At 51.5% G+C, this 20759-nt stretch overlaps 1 protein-coding gene across 1 annotated transcript in view; it reads right to left on the minus strand.

The window, feature by feature from the left end:
* The window catches only part of LOC104494666 (band 4.1-like protein 3), a gene marked incomplete at its 3' end in the record, with an annotated part of 36905 nt that overhangs the window by 2147 nt on the left and 13999 nt on the right, over window positions 1-20759 (minus strand). Inside the window, exons 4-12 of the mRNA XM_010137532.1 lie at window positions 12996-13100; window positions 10919-10961; window positions 8832-8907; window positions 7649-7841; window positions 7491-7522; window positions 6545-6632; window positions 3481-3633; window positions 1686-1783; window positions 573-748 (exon numbers count right to left, since the gene is read on the minus strand). Coding sequence (XP_010135834.1) covers window positions 573-748; window positions 1686-1783; window positions 3481-3633; window positions 6545-6632; window positions 7491-7522; window positions 7649-7841; window positions 8832-8907; window positions 10919-10961; window positions 12996-13100 — 964 coding nt within the window. The remainder of the gene's footprint in view (window positions 1-572; window positions 749-1685; window positions 1784-3480; window positions 3634-6544; window positions 6633-7490; window positions 7523-7648; window positions 7842-8831; window positions 8908-10918; window positions 10962-12995; window positions 13101-20759) is intronic.

Consider the following 20759-nt stretch of genomic DNA (forward strand, 5'->3'; position numbering starts at 1 on the left):
GCGCTACGTTGGGCCCAGCCATGGGGTCGCCCCCACCTCTCAGGGCAGCCTGCGCCAGGCTCTCCCCACCCTCAGCATCAAACATTTGTTTCCCAGTCTGGATCTAGGAGGTGAGGTAATCAGAAGCAATCCTTACTAATTACTCAGTTAAGAGAAATAACTCAAGAATGAATTGTAACATACACTTCAATGAAGAATAGGAAAAAACCCCAAATTAATCCAAAACCCAAACAGCAACTCCCACAAACCCTGAAAAAGCGCTGAGGCCCGTCCTGCTCGGGCAGGCAGGTCCAGGTGCCCCATCCTTCCCCAAAGCTGGGAAGTGCTTTGCAGGCATGAGGCCAAGGAGAGAGGCTCCGTGAAGAGCACAAGGAGACCTTCTCCAGGCACACGCTTTGTAAGGACCAGTATTCCTCTGCGTCCTCCCCTTCCCCTACAGTGAACGTGCAGGTACTCACAGCCTCCACTCAGCCGAAGCTCAAGGAGATGAGATGACAGAGGGGTTAGACCTAACCTAGAGCAGTGACCACCATGATGATAACAGCTGACCAAGTCAACTGAGAGGACCTTACCCCCGTCTAAGCTGCGAGACATAGTGTAACGTTTACTGGAAGACCGCTCGAAGTACGGTGCGGGACGGTCTATGAGGGCACTGGCTCTTCTCGTCTGGGCCTGCGTCCGGCCGCTGTAGCGAAACTTGGACCCCAGCGTGAGGAACTTCTTTGGAGGTGCTTCTGGCAGCAGGAGCCTAAAACACACCAAGCAGCGCACCCGTCACTCGCCCTCCTCCAAAAATCAGCCCGCAGAGGAAAAGATGATTGGTGGGTATCACCCTCCAGCGTTACCGGTGTCTGTGGCTAAGGGGGAGACAAAGGATGCTGAATTCTTCCTAAGGGGCAAGAATCACTCAGTCCCTCCCAGCTTGAGTTAGGATTTTCTAATCAGCAAAACTAAAACCCAAGGTGCTCTTCATATCAGGGACCCTGATCAGGGCTGAAATACCGATGTATCTCGTATGTGCTGAGGACAGGGCCGGAACAGATCCCCAGTGAATGTTCCCTCATGTTTTTCAGGTTGGAGCCTCCCCACCCTCTGTATTCTGGCCACTGCTGAAGAAGCCATTCTCCTGCTATGGAGTTTATGCTTCAGATGTTGATTGTCCATTAAAAATCAGAAAACACCCACAAAATGCAGACTCTTGTTTCTTCTTAGGTCTTTTGAACAGTCAGCCAGCCTGAAACAATGGTTTTAAGAAAGGAGAGAAATTTTTCAGTCCTCTCAGACATCTCGAGAGGGGTTTTGGAGCGCTGCATGCCCTTTCACACCATTCTGGTTTCTATTGTGAAGGATCTCTTTGCTGCTCCCAAACTAATTACAGCATTTCTTCCACCATCCCAAACTTTTCTCAGCTCTTCTTAGAAGACCGCAGAAAACGCAGCCGTGACACTCCTCAAGAATTACAGCTATGGATGGGCATTCTGAGTGACCAAACCCCACATTTCCATATGCAATTAAATAAAAACCTCTTTTTTTTTTCTATTTTAAACTCTTACCACATCCCCCAATAACTGCTCGGAGATACCCTGGGATCAAAAAGACCATCTGATTTGCAGGGGTTTGTCTCTGCTGATACAATCGGTCTTTTCTGCTGCTTTCTTCCACTTCTGGAAAAGAGACTCACGTACCTGAAAAACGTGTGGTGCTCCACACACACTTTCCACAAGCGCTTTGCAGCACGGTGATTTGGCAGCTTAAACCCAATCGTGCTCTCAAACTGCTCAAACTAGGTAGGAAAGAAGAAAAAGCAGGTATTGGAAGCTGTGCTTTTACTTGTAGGCAGTGTGCAGAAGTTCTTCTTCACTTCCTCGCTGTAGACCATCCCTTTGCAACAGTGGACATGTAAGCTCATGTGTATGACCACATACATACAGGTATACACTGTCTGGGAAGGAGCCAATCAGTGAGGATTGGATTTGGTGGGAAACCCAGATAATGAGCAAGAGGTTTTTGATGGTGACGGTGATGCTCTGTGCCCTACGGCAACAAGGAGATCAGGGGAGACCGGGGAGCCTTTGGAGAAAACCATCCTTGATGTGTTTTCACCCTGTGGTTTTAATTCCACCAGTCTGAACAGCAGTGGGAAGCCTGATCATAGCCTGGAGGGAGCAACAGTCCCCAGGGACTGATCCAGCTTTAGATTTACAGAGAGAGAACTACAGTTAGTAAATCACGGTGGTTTTAGCTAATTTATCTCCTGGGGAGGATGAGGAAACTACAGGTCGATGGCTACAGGCAGATGATGAATCCCATTATCACCAAGTGTGACCTGGACAGAGATTGCAGTGATTATTTTGTGTCAGGAGCCGTGGCCTGGTCGCAGGACGCTACGCACCCGGAGTGGCAGAGCTCAGGGCTCCAGCGGTTCAACCACTGGAACAGCCGTGGCCATTCGAGTGGGGGTTTAGTATCAAACTCCAGACTGGGAAGCTGGTTCCTAAAGCTGCGTCTCCCAGGAGGCAGGGGGTGGGGGGCTGTAGATTTTGCTTCAGGACTCCACAAAGGCTCAGGCGCTGGGCTGGGGCGGGGATCCCAGCAGGCTGCCCAGGTCACCTATGGAGTCAGTAGTGGGGACGTTGGCTCGGGAGACCCAAGTGCTGCACTGCATGGGTGAAACATCAGAAACTCCTCCTCCAGGTGATTTCTGTCCTGCCTGAGCACTCCCCCCTCCAAAATGGATATGGGTTTGACATCTATCCCAGACCCATTACTGTACCACACCTAAAATGGAGACACTCCTCTGCCTGGGACGATGCCAGACTCCTGCGAGGTTTTTCCCAAGACTTACCATCTTGTTTCTGGGCTAGGCTCAACCCTGAGGCAGGGCTTTGCTATGCCTGTGGCTGAGCCACGAGAGGGCACTCCCTGCCCAAGCCTTCACATCCCCTTCTCCAGAGCCAGCACTGGAGCTCCTGGAGGCCTCCTGGCAGGGCAGCGCCTGCGCTGACCAAAAATGCTGAATGACGGATGCTTCGGTCCGGATTTGTGGCGCTCTGGATTTCTGCTCCGACTCCCCATGTACTCGTCTGATAAAATCTGGCACGGCCAGTCTGCACCTCTTAGTGGGCAGGATGAATAGACACTGATTTAATACACAGCATGACGTGGGGGACGAGCAAGCCGTGAATAAACCATGTGTTACTTAAATTCCCAAAGTATTCACAAGCTTTTCACAAGCTTGGACGAGCTTTTCCCATGCGGGAAACGGCTGTATTTATTCTTTATGTCAGTTCATGGATGCGAGCAGAAAAACACCAAAGAAGGTTCTACCTGTATCTTGAAGCATTTACCTAATCTTTCCTAAGCGCAAATTAAGAAGTATCAATGCAGAGGAATGTTAAAGGCTTGTAAGACATGACGATCAATGAGAACACGGGGCTTTTTAAAAGGTTCATTCACTGTGGAGTGTCAGGTTTTTCCTACCTCCCCCGGTCGGATTTTGATGTAGAAGTTGTTCCTCTTGTAGGAAATTTTCAGCACCTTTGGCCAGGCAAATCTGTTTATTCTGAGCCTGTCTCGGTATATCAAGAGACCGCTCGCACAGACTCCAAGCATGATTTCCACTCCCTCCGAGTCCTGGAAGAAACAAGGAATGTGTTTAGTGCAGTAATTCTCTCCTTACCTCCTACAGGCTCCTCTACGCCGTGCTTCTAGCTGAGCTACACCTTCTCAGTGCATCAGCCGTAGTGACCGGATTCCCGAGAGCCACCCCGCTCCCTCCCTGCTTTTGTGAGAGAGAGAGAGTAAGGCTGGGCAGGGCGAGGCTTATTTGTGCTCAGTGTTTTCACTTCGAGATGACCAGTGGGCAGAAAGTTGGGCATCTGGACCAGAAAGATGCTTCCAAAGTGTGTGTCCTACAGCCGGTGTTTGTCAGGACAGCTGCAGCTCAGACACGACAGTGCTGCAAAAGGCTTGGTCACAATCTTATATACCATAAATATGTATATTTTTAATTCAAAACTATACATTTCTCTTTCCTTTAGAAGACTTCAAAGAGTCTAACTCCAATCTTCAGCGTTTGTATCGCCACTAGCCTGCACAATTCTGTTTGTTTTTCACTTAGCTAAGTACTGACACTGCCAGAGAAAAGAAGGATCCACCTTAAAGCCCAGAGTTCCTCAGGAATTATTTTAAACCAACATGAAGTCACAGGAGCCTGACATCAGACTCTATGAAGATATCACCCTGTGACAATCATCAAATGAATCCATCGCTTTCCCCTGGTCTTCCCGACAGGCACGCAGGGAAAATCTGATTACACGTGAGATGATCACAAAGGCACACACGGTCGGTCATGATCAAAAGGCTACGGCACAGCTTGAGAGACAAGAAAAAAGAAAAAAAAAATCACGGGACAGATTCAGTCCACAAAGTCACTCCAGTGGCAGGAACCAATGGAGGACGCGCGTTCCAACAGTGACCGTGTCACCCTTACAGGCAGATGTTTTACCTCAATAAAGCTCTTGTGTGGTATCAGTGCCAGGTACTACGGAGGAGGCAAAGCTGGGCTTTCTCAGCAGATTTCCGTTTCACAGCTTCCTAAGCAACGTCTAAGCACGGTGAAACCGGGCTGGAACAGAAGCTCTGGCTGCCCGCAGTCCCAGCGCCCGGCCCCTGCCCGAAGCTCTCGTGTGCTCCCAGGCGGCACACGGCTCCTCCTCTGGTATACCTGCTCAAAAACTTGTTGTGAAATCCCGTCCTCCCTCCTCTCCACCCCCACCTGAGTCCATCCAAGGCGGCTGTTACTCAGAGACTGCTTTTCACTGCAATTCCTGGTGCGAAATGAAACCTGGAAAGAATTGGGCTTTTTCCAGGAGTGATGTGGTTGCATGGAACAGAAAACTGTTTGCTCTGATGTCCGAGGCACGAGACATCCCTGCAGCAACTTCACCCGAGCGGTGACAGCCCGCAGGACACATCTGTCTCTTGAACACATGTTTTACCGTAGCCTCCTGTTGGAGAACGTGTTTTAACAGCAGCTGTGGAGTACCTGGCACAGCCGGAATGACTTGGCATTTACACAGAGACATCTGCCACCGCGTGACTGCAGCAAGGCGCCCACAGAGATACTTGTCCCCATGTCTCATACCATCACACCTCACTGGCAGACCTAATTAAAACTAAATATTCCCTAGAAACACAGAATCGTTTTGGTTGGAAGAGACCTGTAAGATCATCCAGTCCCCCCGTTCCCCAGCACTGGCAGGTCCCCACTGACCCCTGTCCCTCAGCACCACCTCGACACAAGGGCTGGGAAACCCCTCCAGGGATGGGGACTCCACCACTGCCCTGGGCAGCCTGGGACATGCCTGGACAACCCCAACGGGGAAGAAATTGTTCCTCAGGGCCAACTTCAACCTCCCCTGGTGCAACTTCAGGCTTCCTTCTCCCACCTTCAGCTCAGTTTCCAAGATCACTTCTGGGTTTCTCAACCCACAGACAGATCCAGTTCGCCAGGGTTACCACTGCAGCTTTTTTTAATTAAGATCATCACTTTAGAGAGAGACCAGCTCGTCCACCAACTTCTCTTGCACCGAGACTTTCCATATGAAAAACAACAGAGTGAAACTGATGAAACTGATGACTAATGTTTTCTGGATGAAAATTCCAAGGGTTATCTCTGGAGATCCTACCTGAAATTTCACCGCCTTTTGCCAACATTATGAAGAAAGTACTTAGTGCAGTGCTGCCCCTCGAGCCTCGACTGGATTTTGCATTTTCAGTGAAAGCAATTAACAGAACACAAAAGATTGCCGTGAATTCCCTAACACACACACACACACACACACACACGCACACAGACCCTACAGAACACCCCGGGGACGCGGCTGCAGGCGCTGTCAAGATCCAAAACCCAGACAAGCAGCGCAAGGCTGGTGGGTGGCTCTCCCAAGCGACAATAAGAATGACCATGTTTTATTCATAACTTAACCTGATTAGAGAAACTACTTCACCATGGGAGAATGTTTCCAGCAGAACTAGTGCCCTTGCAGTCAGCCGCAACGCCCACACTTCAGGAGAGGGACCGGCCGCTGCCTCCCCGTTGCTTTCCATCTCATTAGGTTTCCAGCACGGTGAAATAACTGCTCGGAAGTTCTCTGCAGTGCAGGAAACAATCTGCTTATCTAGTTAAGAGTTGGCCTTATTAAATTGGGAAACGTAGCTGAATGAAATGACAATTGATCACTCTCAGGACAGCCGCTAATATCCTGCCTCATTACTCCATCCTTTCAGCATTTTCCCAAAGGATCTGGTTGTTTAATCAACATGAAAGGCTGACGTGCAACATCATTGAATCTACAGGCTAAGTTATGTTACAGTCACTATTTATGCTTATCCCACGAGTCACCTCTCCTCATGCTGACACATGATTTCTCCCACAAAACGCCCGTCTCAAAACCACAGGAAAGAAGAAATCAGGGAGTCCATGCAGACCCAAGTACTCCCACGGGAGGAAGATGACTGGTGAAAGAGCTGGAGTACGTACCTTGGCGTGATGGAGGTCAACTCCATACATTGAGAGCTTTTTAGCATTCTCCAGGAAATGCATCTCAGCCTCTGCAGGTGTCATTCCCCTGAGGACAAGCAAGTAATTCTAGCATCAGTGTTAAGGAAACAAATACCTAAAAATAAAATCCAGAATCTGAAATAAAATCCAGCAGCTGGAAAACGTTTTCAGCCTGTCAGAACTACAGCCGCACCCCTTCAGCAGCTGGGAAGCACCCAGAGCCAAAGCTCAGTGCAGACCATGTCATACCAGGTTGAGGGTCTGCCCCAGTGAGGCCACAACTGGGTCCAGTGCTGGGCTCCCCAGTTCAGGAGAGATGAGGAACTACTGGGGAGAGTCCAGGGGAGGCTGCGAGGATGCTGATGGGGCTGGAGCATCTCTGTGCCGAGGAACGGCTGAGAGCCCTGGGGCTGTTCAGCTGGAGAAGAGCAGCCCGAGAGGGGACCTCCTCCATGGGATCAAGAGCTAAAGGGGGGTCAGGAGGATGGGCCAGACTCTGCCCAGTGACAGGACAAGGGGCAAGAGGCACAAACTGGACCATGGGAAGTTCCACCTGACCATGAGGAGACACTTCTTTGCTGTGCGGGTGAGGAGCCCCGGCCCCGGCTGCCCAGAGAGGTGGTGGAGTCTCCTGCTCTGGAGAGATCCCAAACCCGCCTGGACGCCACCCTGGGCACCTGCTCTGGTGACCCTGCTCTGGCAGGGGGTTGGGCTGGGTGAGCCCCAGAGCTCCCTGCCAGCCCCACCGGTCTGGGGTTCTGTCATCTTTCATGCTGTGAAGTTCTTCACTCACCAAAGACATGGAGAGGAATCTTGTCTGAAAAACACTCTCATTAGGGAGACTGCAGCAGGTTTTAACGTTTCCTGATGCCCCGGGACAGCACCTGGAGGCAGGCTGCAGCCCACAGCGATGCCCTCTGCCTACCTGTGGCTCTTGTGCAGCTCGATAACTTTGCCCTCCAGCTCCTTGGGGTGGGTGGGCGCAAAGCGGAATTCACTGACGTAGTCGCTGCCGTACTCGTCGGGGTCGTAGTCGCCGAGCTCTGACTGCACAGTGTAGGAGCCCAGCAGGGCCAGCGTGACTTTGTCCTCCAGCTCCTTGGTGTGGTTTGGCGCAAAGCGGAATTCACTGACGTAGTCGCTGCCGTACTCGTCGGGGTCGTAGTCGCCGAGCTCTGACTGCACAGTGTAGGAGCCCAGCAGGGCCAGCGTGACGAACGAGCAGGGCAGCCGGCCCGACACGATGTCATCTCTCAGCTGCAAGCAGAGGTAGTACCTGCAACGGAGCACCAAGGTGGCTCAGAAAGCACCATCGAGAGGCCTCTGTTCCTCTACTCATTCGCAGACAACTCCCACATTTTTCAGGTGTTAACCAGGATAATAATAATTTTGAAAACACCAAACCCAACAACCTTGACTAACTCACAGGTAGCAACTCCTAATGTACCTTTAAAAAGCAGCATGGAGATCTCTTAATAAAAGAGGTTACGACTTTGTTTTAGTGACCTAGATGGAGGATTACCCAGTAAACATCCCAGGCTTCCATGACGAATCAAGAACATACACAGCTACCCGGTAATTCTTTCCTTTGAGGAGAAAAAATAATTAAAATCCCCACATACTGTTCACTGAAGGGTCGCTGAACTCCAAGCTGTTCAGAAAACATATGTGGTCTCTTCAGCCAACTGTTGAGCTATCTCAAAAAGGCATTTGAACAGTAAACGCTGTTAAAAACGCAGCAATGAGCAGTGCAAGGGACCAACAGACAGAAAATCCCAGAAAAAAGCCAAGAACGCTGGCTCGGTGGTGAAGGCACCGAGCTCCCAGGGGAGTCTTGAGGGCGACAGGAAGAACAGAGCAATCGTTTCCTTTAGAAGCTCTGTTGAAGTGGGACCTCCCGGCACGGGCAGGGCACTGCTGGTCCACACCAAGAGCTTCACCCTACCTTAAAAGCACCAGGGAGTCCACCGAGCAGCGGAGGTGAAAAACACCCACAGGCTGCACAACGTTACTCTGCAGCGCAGGGAATGTACGGGAAAAGCTGGGCTTGAGGGTTAAATTACACAAAAGTCTCCTCAGCTCAGAGGACAGACACTGTTCACAGCGCCTTCTGCCAAAGCGCCGCCGATTTTCCATACGCTCGTCAGGGGAAGGAAGCCAAGGGCAATACAAAACATCCCTTTTCTGGGATAACGAGAGTGTGAGCGAGCGCTGCTACGAGCGGCTTCTGAGCCCCTGTGGGAACGACATTTAATGCTCTAAACACCTGGTGATGTCTTCGGAGAGCTGGGCAGGGTCCGGAGGGTAGAATTTCACGTTGAATGCAAACTGCCAAGCTCCACCTGGAAAAGAACAGGGGTTGACTGCAAGGACACGGTCAGCGCAAACGGGGACGTGCACGCTCTCCCATTACCAACAGACCGAAAAATCCCCCAGCCAAGCAGCTCCTCGGGACGGGATTCAGTATCTGCTCCCAGCCACCGTTCTGAAGACACTCCTCCTCCCCCCTCACAATCGCAGTGTCAGATCAGGGTTTACAGCTCCTGCGAAGATGTCCACCGACGTGGGACACTAAAGGGGTTTGAGTAGGGGGGTTGACCGGGACATGTCACCCTGCGCAAAGCCCCTTCCACTCTGGTCATCCACACGCCCGGATGGGCTCCATGTGCGAGACAACGTTTGACATTTACCACCAGGACTTTGGCTCTTGGTGAGGCTGCACGCCTTGATTTTAGGAACTTTTCCCCTCTCTTGGGCCACAAAAGCTGGTGGAAGGAAGATTTGGCCAGCGGTGAGGATGGAGCACGGTCCCACGGGGGAGTGGACTGGCCCTGAGGTGGGAACAGAGCCTCTGGATGGCCCCACAGCAGAGGGAAGGGGCCACGGCCCCAAAGTCTATTCCTCTGGCACACAGAGGATAAGTCAGACCTATGACGTAGCCTACACGGAGCGTGGACGGTGAAGAGCCAGAGTGGGAGGCCTTCACCCCTCACTTACAGGGGTTTAAATAAAACCCCGCGGGGTGTGACGCAGGGGCTGCACACACGGCAACCGCCCCTCTCCTCAGCCCCTGGGGTGAAATCCCTGCGGTCTGCCGTGGAATCACGGCTATCTCAGTGCGGCACAACCCAGCCGGCACTCGGCAGGGTCAGACCCATACTGGTGTTTCGGCAAGTGTCACGGGTGACTGTTCCGAACTCCTGGGTGCGCTGCACAGGCAGCAAGTTATCGCTGTCACCTTCTGCCAACACAACTGTCCCCTGCAACAGCTCCAGGACGAGCCTCTCCTGCCCTGGTTAATCTCTCGCTGTCACAATTTGTCATCGTCTACCTCTCGGCTCCGGTAGGTACCGAGTGCGTGTCAGATCAGCGGTGTGGAGCGGAGCTGCTCGGCTTGCGCTGACCACCAGCATGACCCGACTCACCGCGTCTACAGCACCGTCCTCTCCAGAGCCACCCTCTCAAGGCGGGTTTTCTCTCCTTTTTACTGCAGATCACTCGCTTTTAATGGAAAGAACACTGCTGGAAAGGCTGTGGTTGCTCACAGCAAGCGGGGCGGGCAGTTTCCAGCCAGTGTATTAATTAACCCTTTCAGTCCTGGAGAAGGAAGCGACCCTTTCGCTGGGCCCGACCCATGGGTGTGAACTACCTGATGTATTTGCTTGTGAAAAGGACTGAGAAGAGACCCTTTACAAAGGAAACGTGCAAAGAAAAAACACTGCTGAGGGTCCCCTGCCCGAAGAAGTCACACACACAAACATTTCTTCCACTTTAGAAAGTGGTGTGGGCAGGAACAAGGCAGGTGAAATTCTGAGCCTGACAGTCTTGACAAGGTCTTCCTTCGAGAGCTTTCTGAATTTCTAATGTAGCTAAATTTCAGACGGCTAAATTTAACAACGGAGCCCTTTAAAATATTCATGTGAAGCAGAAAATCGACTGGTTCTCTGCGAACCGAACGGTCATTTTAGGAGCAAAGTCCCAGCCTCTGAAACACAGGAAGGGAAGATGCTTTATACAGAGCAGCGGTCCTGGACATGATTCAAATATCATGTAACGCAAAGAAATAATTTATACCCGTGGCCCAGTCCCCGCGGTTATGTTGCTTAATGTCAAACTTTGGGGGTTTGCATCTCTTGCAAATGTCAAGATGTTTTCAGCAAGACAAGTTTACGTGCCGCCTGCGCTCGTTGTGGGGTAAAAGACCTCAGAGCTGCCCGGTACCGCGGGGCTCTGACGCTGTCACCAGCACTGATGGGGAAGAGACTTTTCTGTGCAGATTTTTGGGTCTGGGAACACCCCAATCAAAGTTTTCCAGACCCCCAGAAATAAACACAAGAACAATAACAAACTTACTTCGGATCTGCTTCTTGATTTCCTTGGCAGGGTCCAACCAATTCTGCAAAGAAAATTGGGTCATTTTTTCAACTGGAATTACAAAACACAATAAACGTTATTTTTAGAACAGTGCTAGGAGTCAAAGCAGGGGGGTGCCAGCCCCTTCTCCTAGGAGCAGCAGGTAGGGACAACACTGACTTTCAAGGTGTGGCCCTGGGTAGAAGCAGGATTTTTATTAACTTCCCCAGATAATGAAGGGAATGGGGGGGTGGGTGCAGAATGGGTAAAATAAATCCACAGAAATCTTGTGGCGTGGGCAAGAGGGGTTTGCTGGGGGAAAGCAGAGGCAGAACCACAGCACTGGAGCTGCTCCGCCCACGCTGCACCGAGCCCGGTGACTCTGCAGGACAAAACTCCTGCCTCCTTGGGAATCACCACGGAGACGTGTTCCTGCTGCATGATGCCAAGGAGCGGGTGGAACTCCTCTGGAGGAGGCGTGCAAGCAGCGAGGGGTCTCTCAGTGCCGCCGCTGCCTTGTCCTCCAACAGAACCAAACTGATAGTTAAAATGCGTCACGCTGCCCAGAACACAAAGTTCGCTTCCCCAGGAAAGTTCCACTTTCTCCAAAGAAAGACAAACAAACGTATCAGGGGAAAGAAAACATACTAGAGAAATATCAAACAAGCAGAACACAACACCCCTCCCAACCAAAACAACCCGTCTGCAGCTGTCTAAACCCGGTCTGTGGTGCAGAACACAAGCCTGAAGAGCTCCAGCTACTGCTCGGCACGAAGGGTCACGATGCCCCGAGGAATTAGAGCTGCCCCGAGGAATCGGAGCTGCCCTGGCAGTTCTGTTTCCCAGGACAGCCTGTGATGTGGGCACAGAGACTGTCTGGCTGGACGTTCTGTGGCAGAGGACACGTCCCTCTGACTTTAAACGCGCACGTTACTGCTCAGTGAAGGTGGCAGGTAGTTACTCTTAGAGCTGTTCAGCTCTGTAAAGTAGGGGGGGGTGGATCTAGAAATGTTTAGTGCTTCTAAACCTGTTAGAAATGCATAAATTCTTTCCAGCATGGGAAAGCATCTCGAAATGCACTTAAACATGTGCTTCAGTTTTACCACAGCACATGCTGAAGTGTTATCCTGCCCAAGCCCCTGCTTAAGCGACTTTCTGAATCAGAAACAAAATCCTCATCGTTAGAAGACTGGAAGGGGAAAAGAGAGACAAGACGACCGATTTCTTCTGCATCGCCTGTAACTGAAACAAGGGGACGGTGCAGCAGGAACCACCACTGCTGTTCTCACAAAATATAAACAGCTGAAGAAGCAGCAATAGCTCCAGCTCCACCCAGAAAGACCTTCCAGGCCATGCAAAGCACAGAACACCTTCACCGGGTGAGCTCTGCTCATCCTGCTCAGTTCTGACACTGGTTTCTTTCACAATGTTTACTGCAAATTGCCAAAATCACAGAGTTTATTTTAAATCACCCTTTGTACACTCTCTCTTCCGTTGTAACGTGTCCAAAATATGTGTGTATGTAAGTCTCCCGCTGGCACTCCGGACCCCCTTGGATGCTGCTAATACCCCACTTATTCCACACCGAAGCTGAGGTGTGGACTGGCAGAAAGCGGTTCCCTATTGCTACCAACTGCTTCTGAAGACCAACGCCTTTGGCCAGACCAACAATGCTGGAAGTCAAGACTTGCAGCCTTATCTTAGCAGTTAGCCAGAGTGGTCCATCACCCCCTGCCCGCCTGTATCCCAGCCACAGCGTTACTGAGCCATCTTTGAGTACCAGCCGTTTGGTAGCACGTCGATGAACATAAACCTGGCTTTTTGCTGTGGCCGTCATGAAATACATCACACAGGGAAGAGAACCAGCTGCGTGACTAACTTCTGCCATGGTGGAAAGAGCCAGCGCAGAGGGCAGCTCCGGGGATGCCCTCCAGAGCAGAGCCACAAAACCCCTACACAGCTCAAGCCGTGCCTACAGAACTTGGTGAGGAAGATGAGACAGCTCCTGGGCTGTCTGACTGCCCGGGGAGCGCTGGCGTCCACGTGCCAAAGGGCGGCCAATGGTTTTGTGAGTTACCTTTTGGTTTTCTGTGTCTCTGTAGGTGAGTCCAAAGTAGTCTTTTTCCAGAAGGTTCAGGTGTTCACACACTTTGTCGAAGAGCACTTGACCTCGGGAACGTTTCTGTGGGAAATGAACACGGGGGAAAAAAAAATCACATTTGCAAAATAAACTAACATAAGCATCAAAATAACACCTTCTTCTGTTTCATCCTGAAATCGATAACCCCAGAAGTGATTTAATGCAACTCCTCCTTTCAAACCTGTTGACGTGGAGCTTCACAGAACCTGCTGAGTGGGGAAAATCTGCTTTTCATAAGAGTTCAGGTCCTCTTGTGGAGTCAAAAGTCAGCCAACACACACCACAAATAGGTCTCTGCTGTCCTTCACGAACCACAACTGCAAATGCGTGTCGAGGTGGTGCCTCAGCAAAGTGGAGAGTTCTTTGGGTGCAAGAGCAACAACAAGCAACGGTAGCAAATATTCCTGGTCACGGACTATCAGAGCTGTGACTGGGGTTGATCACTGGAGGAAGACCCCAGCGTGGAGACCTTCCTCGCTTCAGTGTCAATGGGGACAGACTCCAGGACTCTGTTTAGTCTAATAACACATGGGAAGAAGCGCTAACACCATCCTCTGAAGTCACTGAAAGGGCCTCACCGGGAACGCAGCTGGGTAAGAAAGCAGCTTCCCAGTGTCCCACTAACCTTCTTTACTGCTAACCCGTTAGATGAGATCTCTCACTGTCAGCAGCCAGAGCCCTCAGCAGAAGCCCCATCCTATCGCTTGTGCTGGATGGTAAAAATTGAGGTCATCCAAGTTTTCTGTGTTATATGTGACATTCAGAAAAATCTCCTAAAAAACCAAATGGAGACCGAAACATCCTCTTTAAAAGCTGCACCTGCCAACTCTGACATGCATTAACCATGACAAAGAACTCCAGACTCCTGGGAAAGGGAGCAGGGGAATATCCCCCCTGTTTTTACCACTGGGGAAACTGAGAAACACCAGGCGCAGAAGCGCAGCGCAAGCGTATTGCTGTAACTCCATTTACCGTGTCTTCCAGCATCATCCCAGCCAACAGCTCCCAGGCCTTGCTCTGCTTGTCGCCCGCTTCCCTCCCTGCGGCCGGAAGCGCAAATATACCCCAGCTCCTCTACAACGTCAAACGAATGCTTAGGTAATTCTCCATGCCCCAAACTCCGAAGCAGATAATAGGAGGTTGGTGGTTTTACAGGTGATGCTCCACAGAGAGGAACAGGTAGATAAAAACCACGTGGCTAGTGGTGCTCAGGGAGGAACCAGCTCAGAGCCGGCAAGCCAAACCAGCCACAGGTCTGCTATACACACACAACGCCACCTTCGGCCACGTTTCTTGCTTTTCCACTCGATTCCCAAGCAACCAGTCACAGCGAACGGCGAGAAATAAGCAGCTACAGGGCTCCTGGCCTTGAGGAACACGGTGTCTGCACCGCCACACCATCTACACACATTTGCATGGTGACGCTTTGACGTCCTCTTCATTTTAGGAGTCTCACAAGGCCAACCCAGGCGCTGGGTTATGTTTTATAAATTCAGGGGAAATTCAGCAGTTTAGTTAGGAACCTGTAATTAAAGCAACTGAACGGAGCTCCCGTGCTCTTCTTAGTTGCTCTTATATTACTCCGTGTCCAAAAAGGCATGGAAAGGTCTCATGGCTTCGGCAGGGAGGGGATGGGAGGGGGAGGAGAGAAAAGTCAAGTTACAAATTCATACAGCTGCTCAGCCCACCCTAAACCTCTGCTTTCCACCGTTCCGGGGTGACAAGTGAGGCGATGAAAGACTGGCAGTCTGCTGGGTACTGCGGATCACAAGTTGATGCCCACATCTGAACCCATCCTCTGCAGTCCAAAAAGGGTGGATAAAAAACTAACGTATCCGACTTCACGCTAGAAAATACTGGCTCTGTAAATGACGAGGTTTTCTGAAAGGTGAGTAAAGCAAAAGCCTCCTCCAGAAATACTCTGAGCTATTTTTCAGGCGTGAATGGGCTGAAACGAGATGTGCAGATATGGAGAAAGAGACACTGAGCTGAAGCTTTGGGAATTCGAGAAAACAGTAAGAATGCAAACCAGATGGAATGGTATAAATGAGTAAGTACCAAAGTCCGGGAGCAAAAACTTTACGCTTTTCACAGCCTCCTCCCCGCAGCGCTCTGAAGCCCGGGCTGGAAGCTGGAATGGGAACAAACAGCCTCCTGGTCATGCTGCCAGTGAAAGGAGCCAGCGGCAGTGGACTTGGCAAGCCGGGGCCCTCCGGCAATTCCCACACGCAGGGGAGAGAAGTGGCCTCGCTGGCTTCTCCCCTGTTTTGGAGCTGAGCTTCTCCCTACTCAGGAGGCTGAAGGCCACAAAAGGCTCCCCCTGGGCCCTAACCAGCTTCTCCAGAAACAGTCCACACTCAACGCTTTCCACGTCAGCTCCTTCAGCCCGTAGCCCTGAATCACCCCCTCGTCCCCTCGTGAGAGCACCAGACCAAGAGGACACATTGAACATCACTGACCATGAGGAGCTCAAAAGTGAAGCACTTCCATCTTAGCTCCACCTGCACAACGGGTTATTATAAAGTCAATTATTCCCCCTGGTGAACATGTGGGTACAATGTCTGGACAGCACCCTGGGCACCCTGCTCTGGGTGACTCTGCTCTAGCAGAGGGGTTGGACTGGATGATCCCCAGAGATCCCTTTCATCCCCACCAGTCTGGGATTCTGTGTGAGTCTGTGATTCTTCCGGACCAAATCCAACGCTCTGGCTGACAGATTTCTCCCTGGATGGACAATGGACATGCTGGGAGCGGTATCTCAGCAGGGCTGGGGAGCCTCTCTTCTCAGAGGGTTTCCAGGCACTGGCCAGGCAATATCACGGCTTTGCCCAGCCATCACCCTGCTCAAACCAGGGGCCTCCCCAGTCCCTTCCAAGTAGCACCACTGTAATACTGGGCTCCCTGTGCACCTCTGCAGGCTCTAAGGGGTTACTCGCTGTGTACCTGACTGAAGCGTAGCGCGTCAGTCTGCTCCCACACTCTTATTTTTACTCACGAGCAGATTACCTTCCTCTCGCTGATAAGGACCTGGGATGAGGAGCTGAAGTGCCCAGAACAGCCCTCTCAGCTCCCCAGAACCGGGAGCTCTCGCAGCCTCCAAGTGCCGCATCTCGGAGCGCTTCTATTTTTGCATCCGATGCTGCAGTCTCATGTGGATGCGAAACGCTGAGCCAGGGCTGTCTGCAGCAGGCAGGTACGGCCCCCCCGCCCCACAGCCACTGCCAGAGGTCACATTGAAACCGAATTTCGCAGGCAAGGGAAAACCCAAAGGGACAAAGAGTCCTGCAACCAAATGGCCAAGAGGGGATTTGTTACAACCATCATCTCACCGCACTGTCACTGCAAGGGCAGGACAGCCCCGCGACCTGACCGTGCAATCCCAGAATCACAGAACGGTTTGGGTTGGAAGAGACCTTTAAGATCACAGAGTCCAACTGTTCCCCCAGCACTGCCAGGTCCCCACTGCCCCCTGTCCCTCAGCACCACCTCGACACAAGGGCTGGGAAACCCCTCCAGGGATGGGGACTCCACCACTGCCCTGGGCAGCCTGGGACACGCCTGCACAACCCCAATGGGGCAGAAATTGTTCCTCAGCGACAACCTCAACCTCCCCTGGTTGGAGACCGTTTCCTCTCATCTTGTTCCTGGGGAAAAGAGACCGACCCCCACCTCACTGCACCCTCCTGTCAGGGAGTTGTCAGAGCCAGAAGGTCTCCCCGGAGCGTCCTTTGCTCCAGGCTCAACCCCCCCACGTCCCTCAGCTGCTCCTCAGGGCACTTGTGCTCCAGACCCTGCTCCAGCTCTGCTGCCCTTCTCTGGACAGGCCCCAGCCCCTCAATGTCCTTCCGGGAGTGAGGGACCAAAACTGAACCCGGGGTCCGAGGTGTGGCCTCACCAGTCCAAGGGGGACTCCCAGTCCACCCAGTCCAGGGGGACAATCCCTGCCCTGCTCCTGCTGGCCACACCAGTGCTGGGACAAGCCAGGATGCTGTTGGCCTTCTTGGCCACCTGGGCACACTGCTGGCTCCTCTTCAGCTGCTGGCGACCAACACCCCCAGGTCCTTCCCCTACCCTTCTGCTCAGTCAAGGAGCACAACAAGACAAACCAGCATCACAGCTGTGGACACGGATTTGAAATGGAAAGCGTTCTCACGACACTTTCTATTCAAACACAACATCGCTGCTTCTCTTGGCAAAGCCATCATGCTGCCAGCGAGCCACACCAGCACCAGCCCAGCATCACACTTGGTACCAGCACTGTACCGACTCCAGCTGGGCCTGATCACTGGAGGAAGGACAAAGATCGGGGGAAATTTCTCCCTCCCCACATGGCAGCTTCTGCAATTATTCCTGCCACACAAATGAGTGTAAATGATTAACTGGCTGTCAGGAATACTTTGTACTCGCCACTCCAAGCACTGTCTTCCCACAAATTCCCCCAGCTGAGCATCCCAGTCGCTGAATTCCAGCCTCCTGACAACACGCTTCCTCATTCTTTCCTCATGAATTACCCAACTCACACAAAAATATGGCCAGTCCCAGAACAAAACCAACATTATTGGCGCCAACAGTCACTACTTGCAAGCTGAAGTCGTCAAGCATATGGAAGCTTCCGAGATCACTTTTGTATTGACAATCCTCTCTCTGGGGGGGATCTGAACGTCACATCTATGTCACAGTTTTATATGCACAGGCAAATATATGTGTAATTTAATGCACATACCTGTGTGGGGAGAGCCTGGCGCAGGCTGCCCCGAGAGGTGGGAGCAGCCCCATGGCTGGCCCCATGGCAGGTCAGGTTGGCCCTTGGGGCTCTGAGCCCCCTGCTCTGGGTGCAGATGTCCCTGCTCCCTGCAGGGGTTGGACTGGGTGAGCTTGGAAGGACTTTTCCAACCCAAAACATAAAAAATTAATAATAAAAAAAATTATCAGTGAACGTTCACTGCGGTTTCAAATGCAGAGGAGCTGTGACCGCATGGCAGCACTGCTCCAGCTATGGAGAGTCCACTGGAGGTCCTCAAGTCAGACAGCCATGCTGGTAAGGAGCACGTTTTTGGCTCTGGGTAAAATAAAACCCAACACACTGTGGCATTTCCCGTGTGTTTTCTGAAAGAGTCTGAGCTGGTCAAAACACAAAGAGCTGAACTGAGGAATTCTAGAAGCTAACCCTTGTGCTTCAGGTCAAAAAATTCCAAATATGGCGAACGTGATTTTTGAACAAATCTTCATTAGAAGACTAAAGAAAAAAAGGGCAGGTGGTTTATTTTTCCCGGGGAAGTTAAACAGAGTAAGTCGTTCCCAAGAAGTTTAACTCCATTTCACTTGTAACTGGCATTTTCAAAGGATCTGCTCTTGTGCTGTTCACCCCTCTCCACAGCTTCCCTCCACGGGCAGAAGAAAATGGAAGGAGAAAGGCGGCAGCAGAGGAAAGAAACCCTGAGTTTCTTCTGAAGTCTATCGTTTCCCCGCTGAAGTCCCCAGCAAGTAAGCCGAGCAGAGAGCATCCAGGAAGAAGAACGGGGTGGAGAATCTTTCCTGCAGTGTCAATTGGCAGAAAACCGGCACCTTTTCCTCTGGTTTACTGGAGCACATCTTACAGATGACGTCAGTAACCTGCAGGAGGAGAGCTCTGAAAAGCGGTAACGTGAGTTGACCACTGGAAATCAGACCCCTTGCTGAAAATGGCCCTGGCAGCCCCAGGAACATCAACAGTCGGTTCGCCTGAATGCCCGGTGTGTTGACAGCGATGTTCTGGGCATCACACAAAACCTTCCCAAGAAAGTCACTTCGGCTATGGGACAAAAATGCTGCTGAAGTTACTGGTCCAGCAAAGACAGAGAGCGACAAAGCAAACAAGAAACCCCCTACTGCCCTCTCCCACCCCACCACCAGAGGAGAGTTCAAGGGTGAAAAAAAATGAGTTGGCTGGTCTTTTTACTTCAACTATCTTATGGTTTTTAGGGGAAAATCTTGGATTTGGCATATGCAGAGCATTATAAATGAACATTTCTGAGGACACATGTCCTGGAAGGGCTGAACACTCTCATCTTCACCAGCATGCGCAGGAAATACAGAAGAAGACCTTTCTGCCAGCCCTTCAGGTGGCCAGAAACCATAGGGGTGATGAAGAGCAAAGGCGCAAAGCCAAACACGTTCATTGTTTTGGTTTCCAGAAGGACGCGCCGGTTCATCTGTTCCATAGTTCCACAATTCCAAACACAACCTACTGAATAAACAATTTCGCCAACTGCAGGGAGAACTGGGAACCAGCTGAATAAAAGCTGTGTTAAAAAGACTTCTTAAAAAATTATTATTATTATTATTATTTCAATCTATTTCGCCCAAGGAAAGGCTGCTCCTGGAAGCCGCCTGCCCACACAAGCTCTCCAAACGTGCTACTTCTTGATGAACTTTTTTATGAGTGAAGCTGCATCTGCAGCCCAGCAGGTGACTAATACATTCTAATGGTTTGAAATAAAAACTGCAATCGTATTTTGCCCGTGTCTGCCTTTTAATTTAGAACTCTACACCGCTCCGCTCTGCATGTATACATGAACGCCCCAGAAGAAAACCTACAGCAGACTTGACGTATGGTGACAACTGGTTGTTTTCTTCTTCCTGCCATCGTGGTAGTACTATAATTCACCATTTTATTGATATTTATTGTAAACCTGCCCATGGAAATGTATTACCATTCCTGAAAATAACCTGTTCTGACACCTATCTCCTGAGTGTTCAATCTGATCATTCAGACCTGATGCCGCCGGTGCTGCAGTTCTGTACCTGCGGCCAGCGTCAGTGACGTTGTATAACACGACACAGTTTTGATCAGGGTCCTTAACCTTCCTTAATGCCCTTTGAGCCTGCAATCCTAAAAAGCTAGCACTAATCTAAAAAAAACCTGGGACTGCTAAATCCCAGTAAGAAGATTGGTGATCTAGTCCCGATTTTGGCATCAAACCAAATGAGGGTATTTGCCTTCTCCATCAGCAGCAGAGATCGCACCGGCACTGGCATCACGTGAGCGCTAAGCGTCCGCCTGCTGGGGGGAAAAGCGGGCGGTTCATTCACGGCAATGAGAGGAGACACTGGGGAGCAGCAAAGTTCCACAGAGAAGGACCTGGGAGTGCTGAGGAAAAAGCTCCCCAGCACCCAGCAATGGGCTCTTGTGGTCAAGAAGGTCCATAGTCTCCTGGGGTATATGAAGAAGAGTGTGGCCAGAAGGTCGAGGGAGGTTCTCCTCTCCTTCTGCTCTGCCCCAGTGAGGCCACATCTGAAGTCCTGGGTCCAGTGCTGGGCTCCCCAGTTCAGGAGAGACAAGGAACTGCTGGGGAGGGTCCAGCAGAGGTTGCGAGGATGCTGATGGGGCTGGAGCATCTCTGTGCCGAGGAACGGCTGAGAGCCCTGGGGCTGTTCAGCTGGAGAAGAGCAGCCTGAGAGGGGACCTCCTCCATGGGATCAAGAGCTAAAGGGGGGTCAGGAGGAGGGGCCAGACTCTGCCCAGTGGTGCCCAGCGACAGGACAAGGGGCAGCGGGCACAAACTGGAACACGGGAAGTTCCATCTGACCATGAGGAGACACTTCTTTGCTGTGCGGGTGGCAGAGCCCTGGCCCCGGCTGCCCAGAGAGGTGGGGGAGTCTCCTGCTCTGGAGAGATCCCAAACCCGCCTGGACGCCACCCTGGGCACCCGCTCTGGTGAC

Source organism: Buceros rhinoceros, unplaced genomic scaffold, assembly GCF_000710305.1.
Source record: "Buceros rhinoceros silvestris isolate BGI_N320 unplaced genomic scaffold, ASM71030v1 scaffold7476, whole genome shotgun sequence".
NCBI classification, from domain to species: Eukaryota; Metazoa; Chordata; class Aves; order Bucerotiformes; family Bucerotidae; genus Buceros; species Buceros rhinoceros.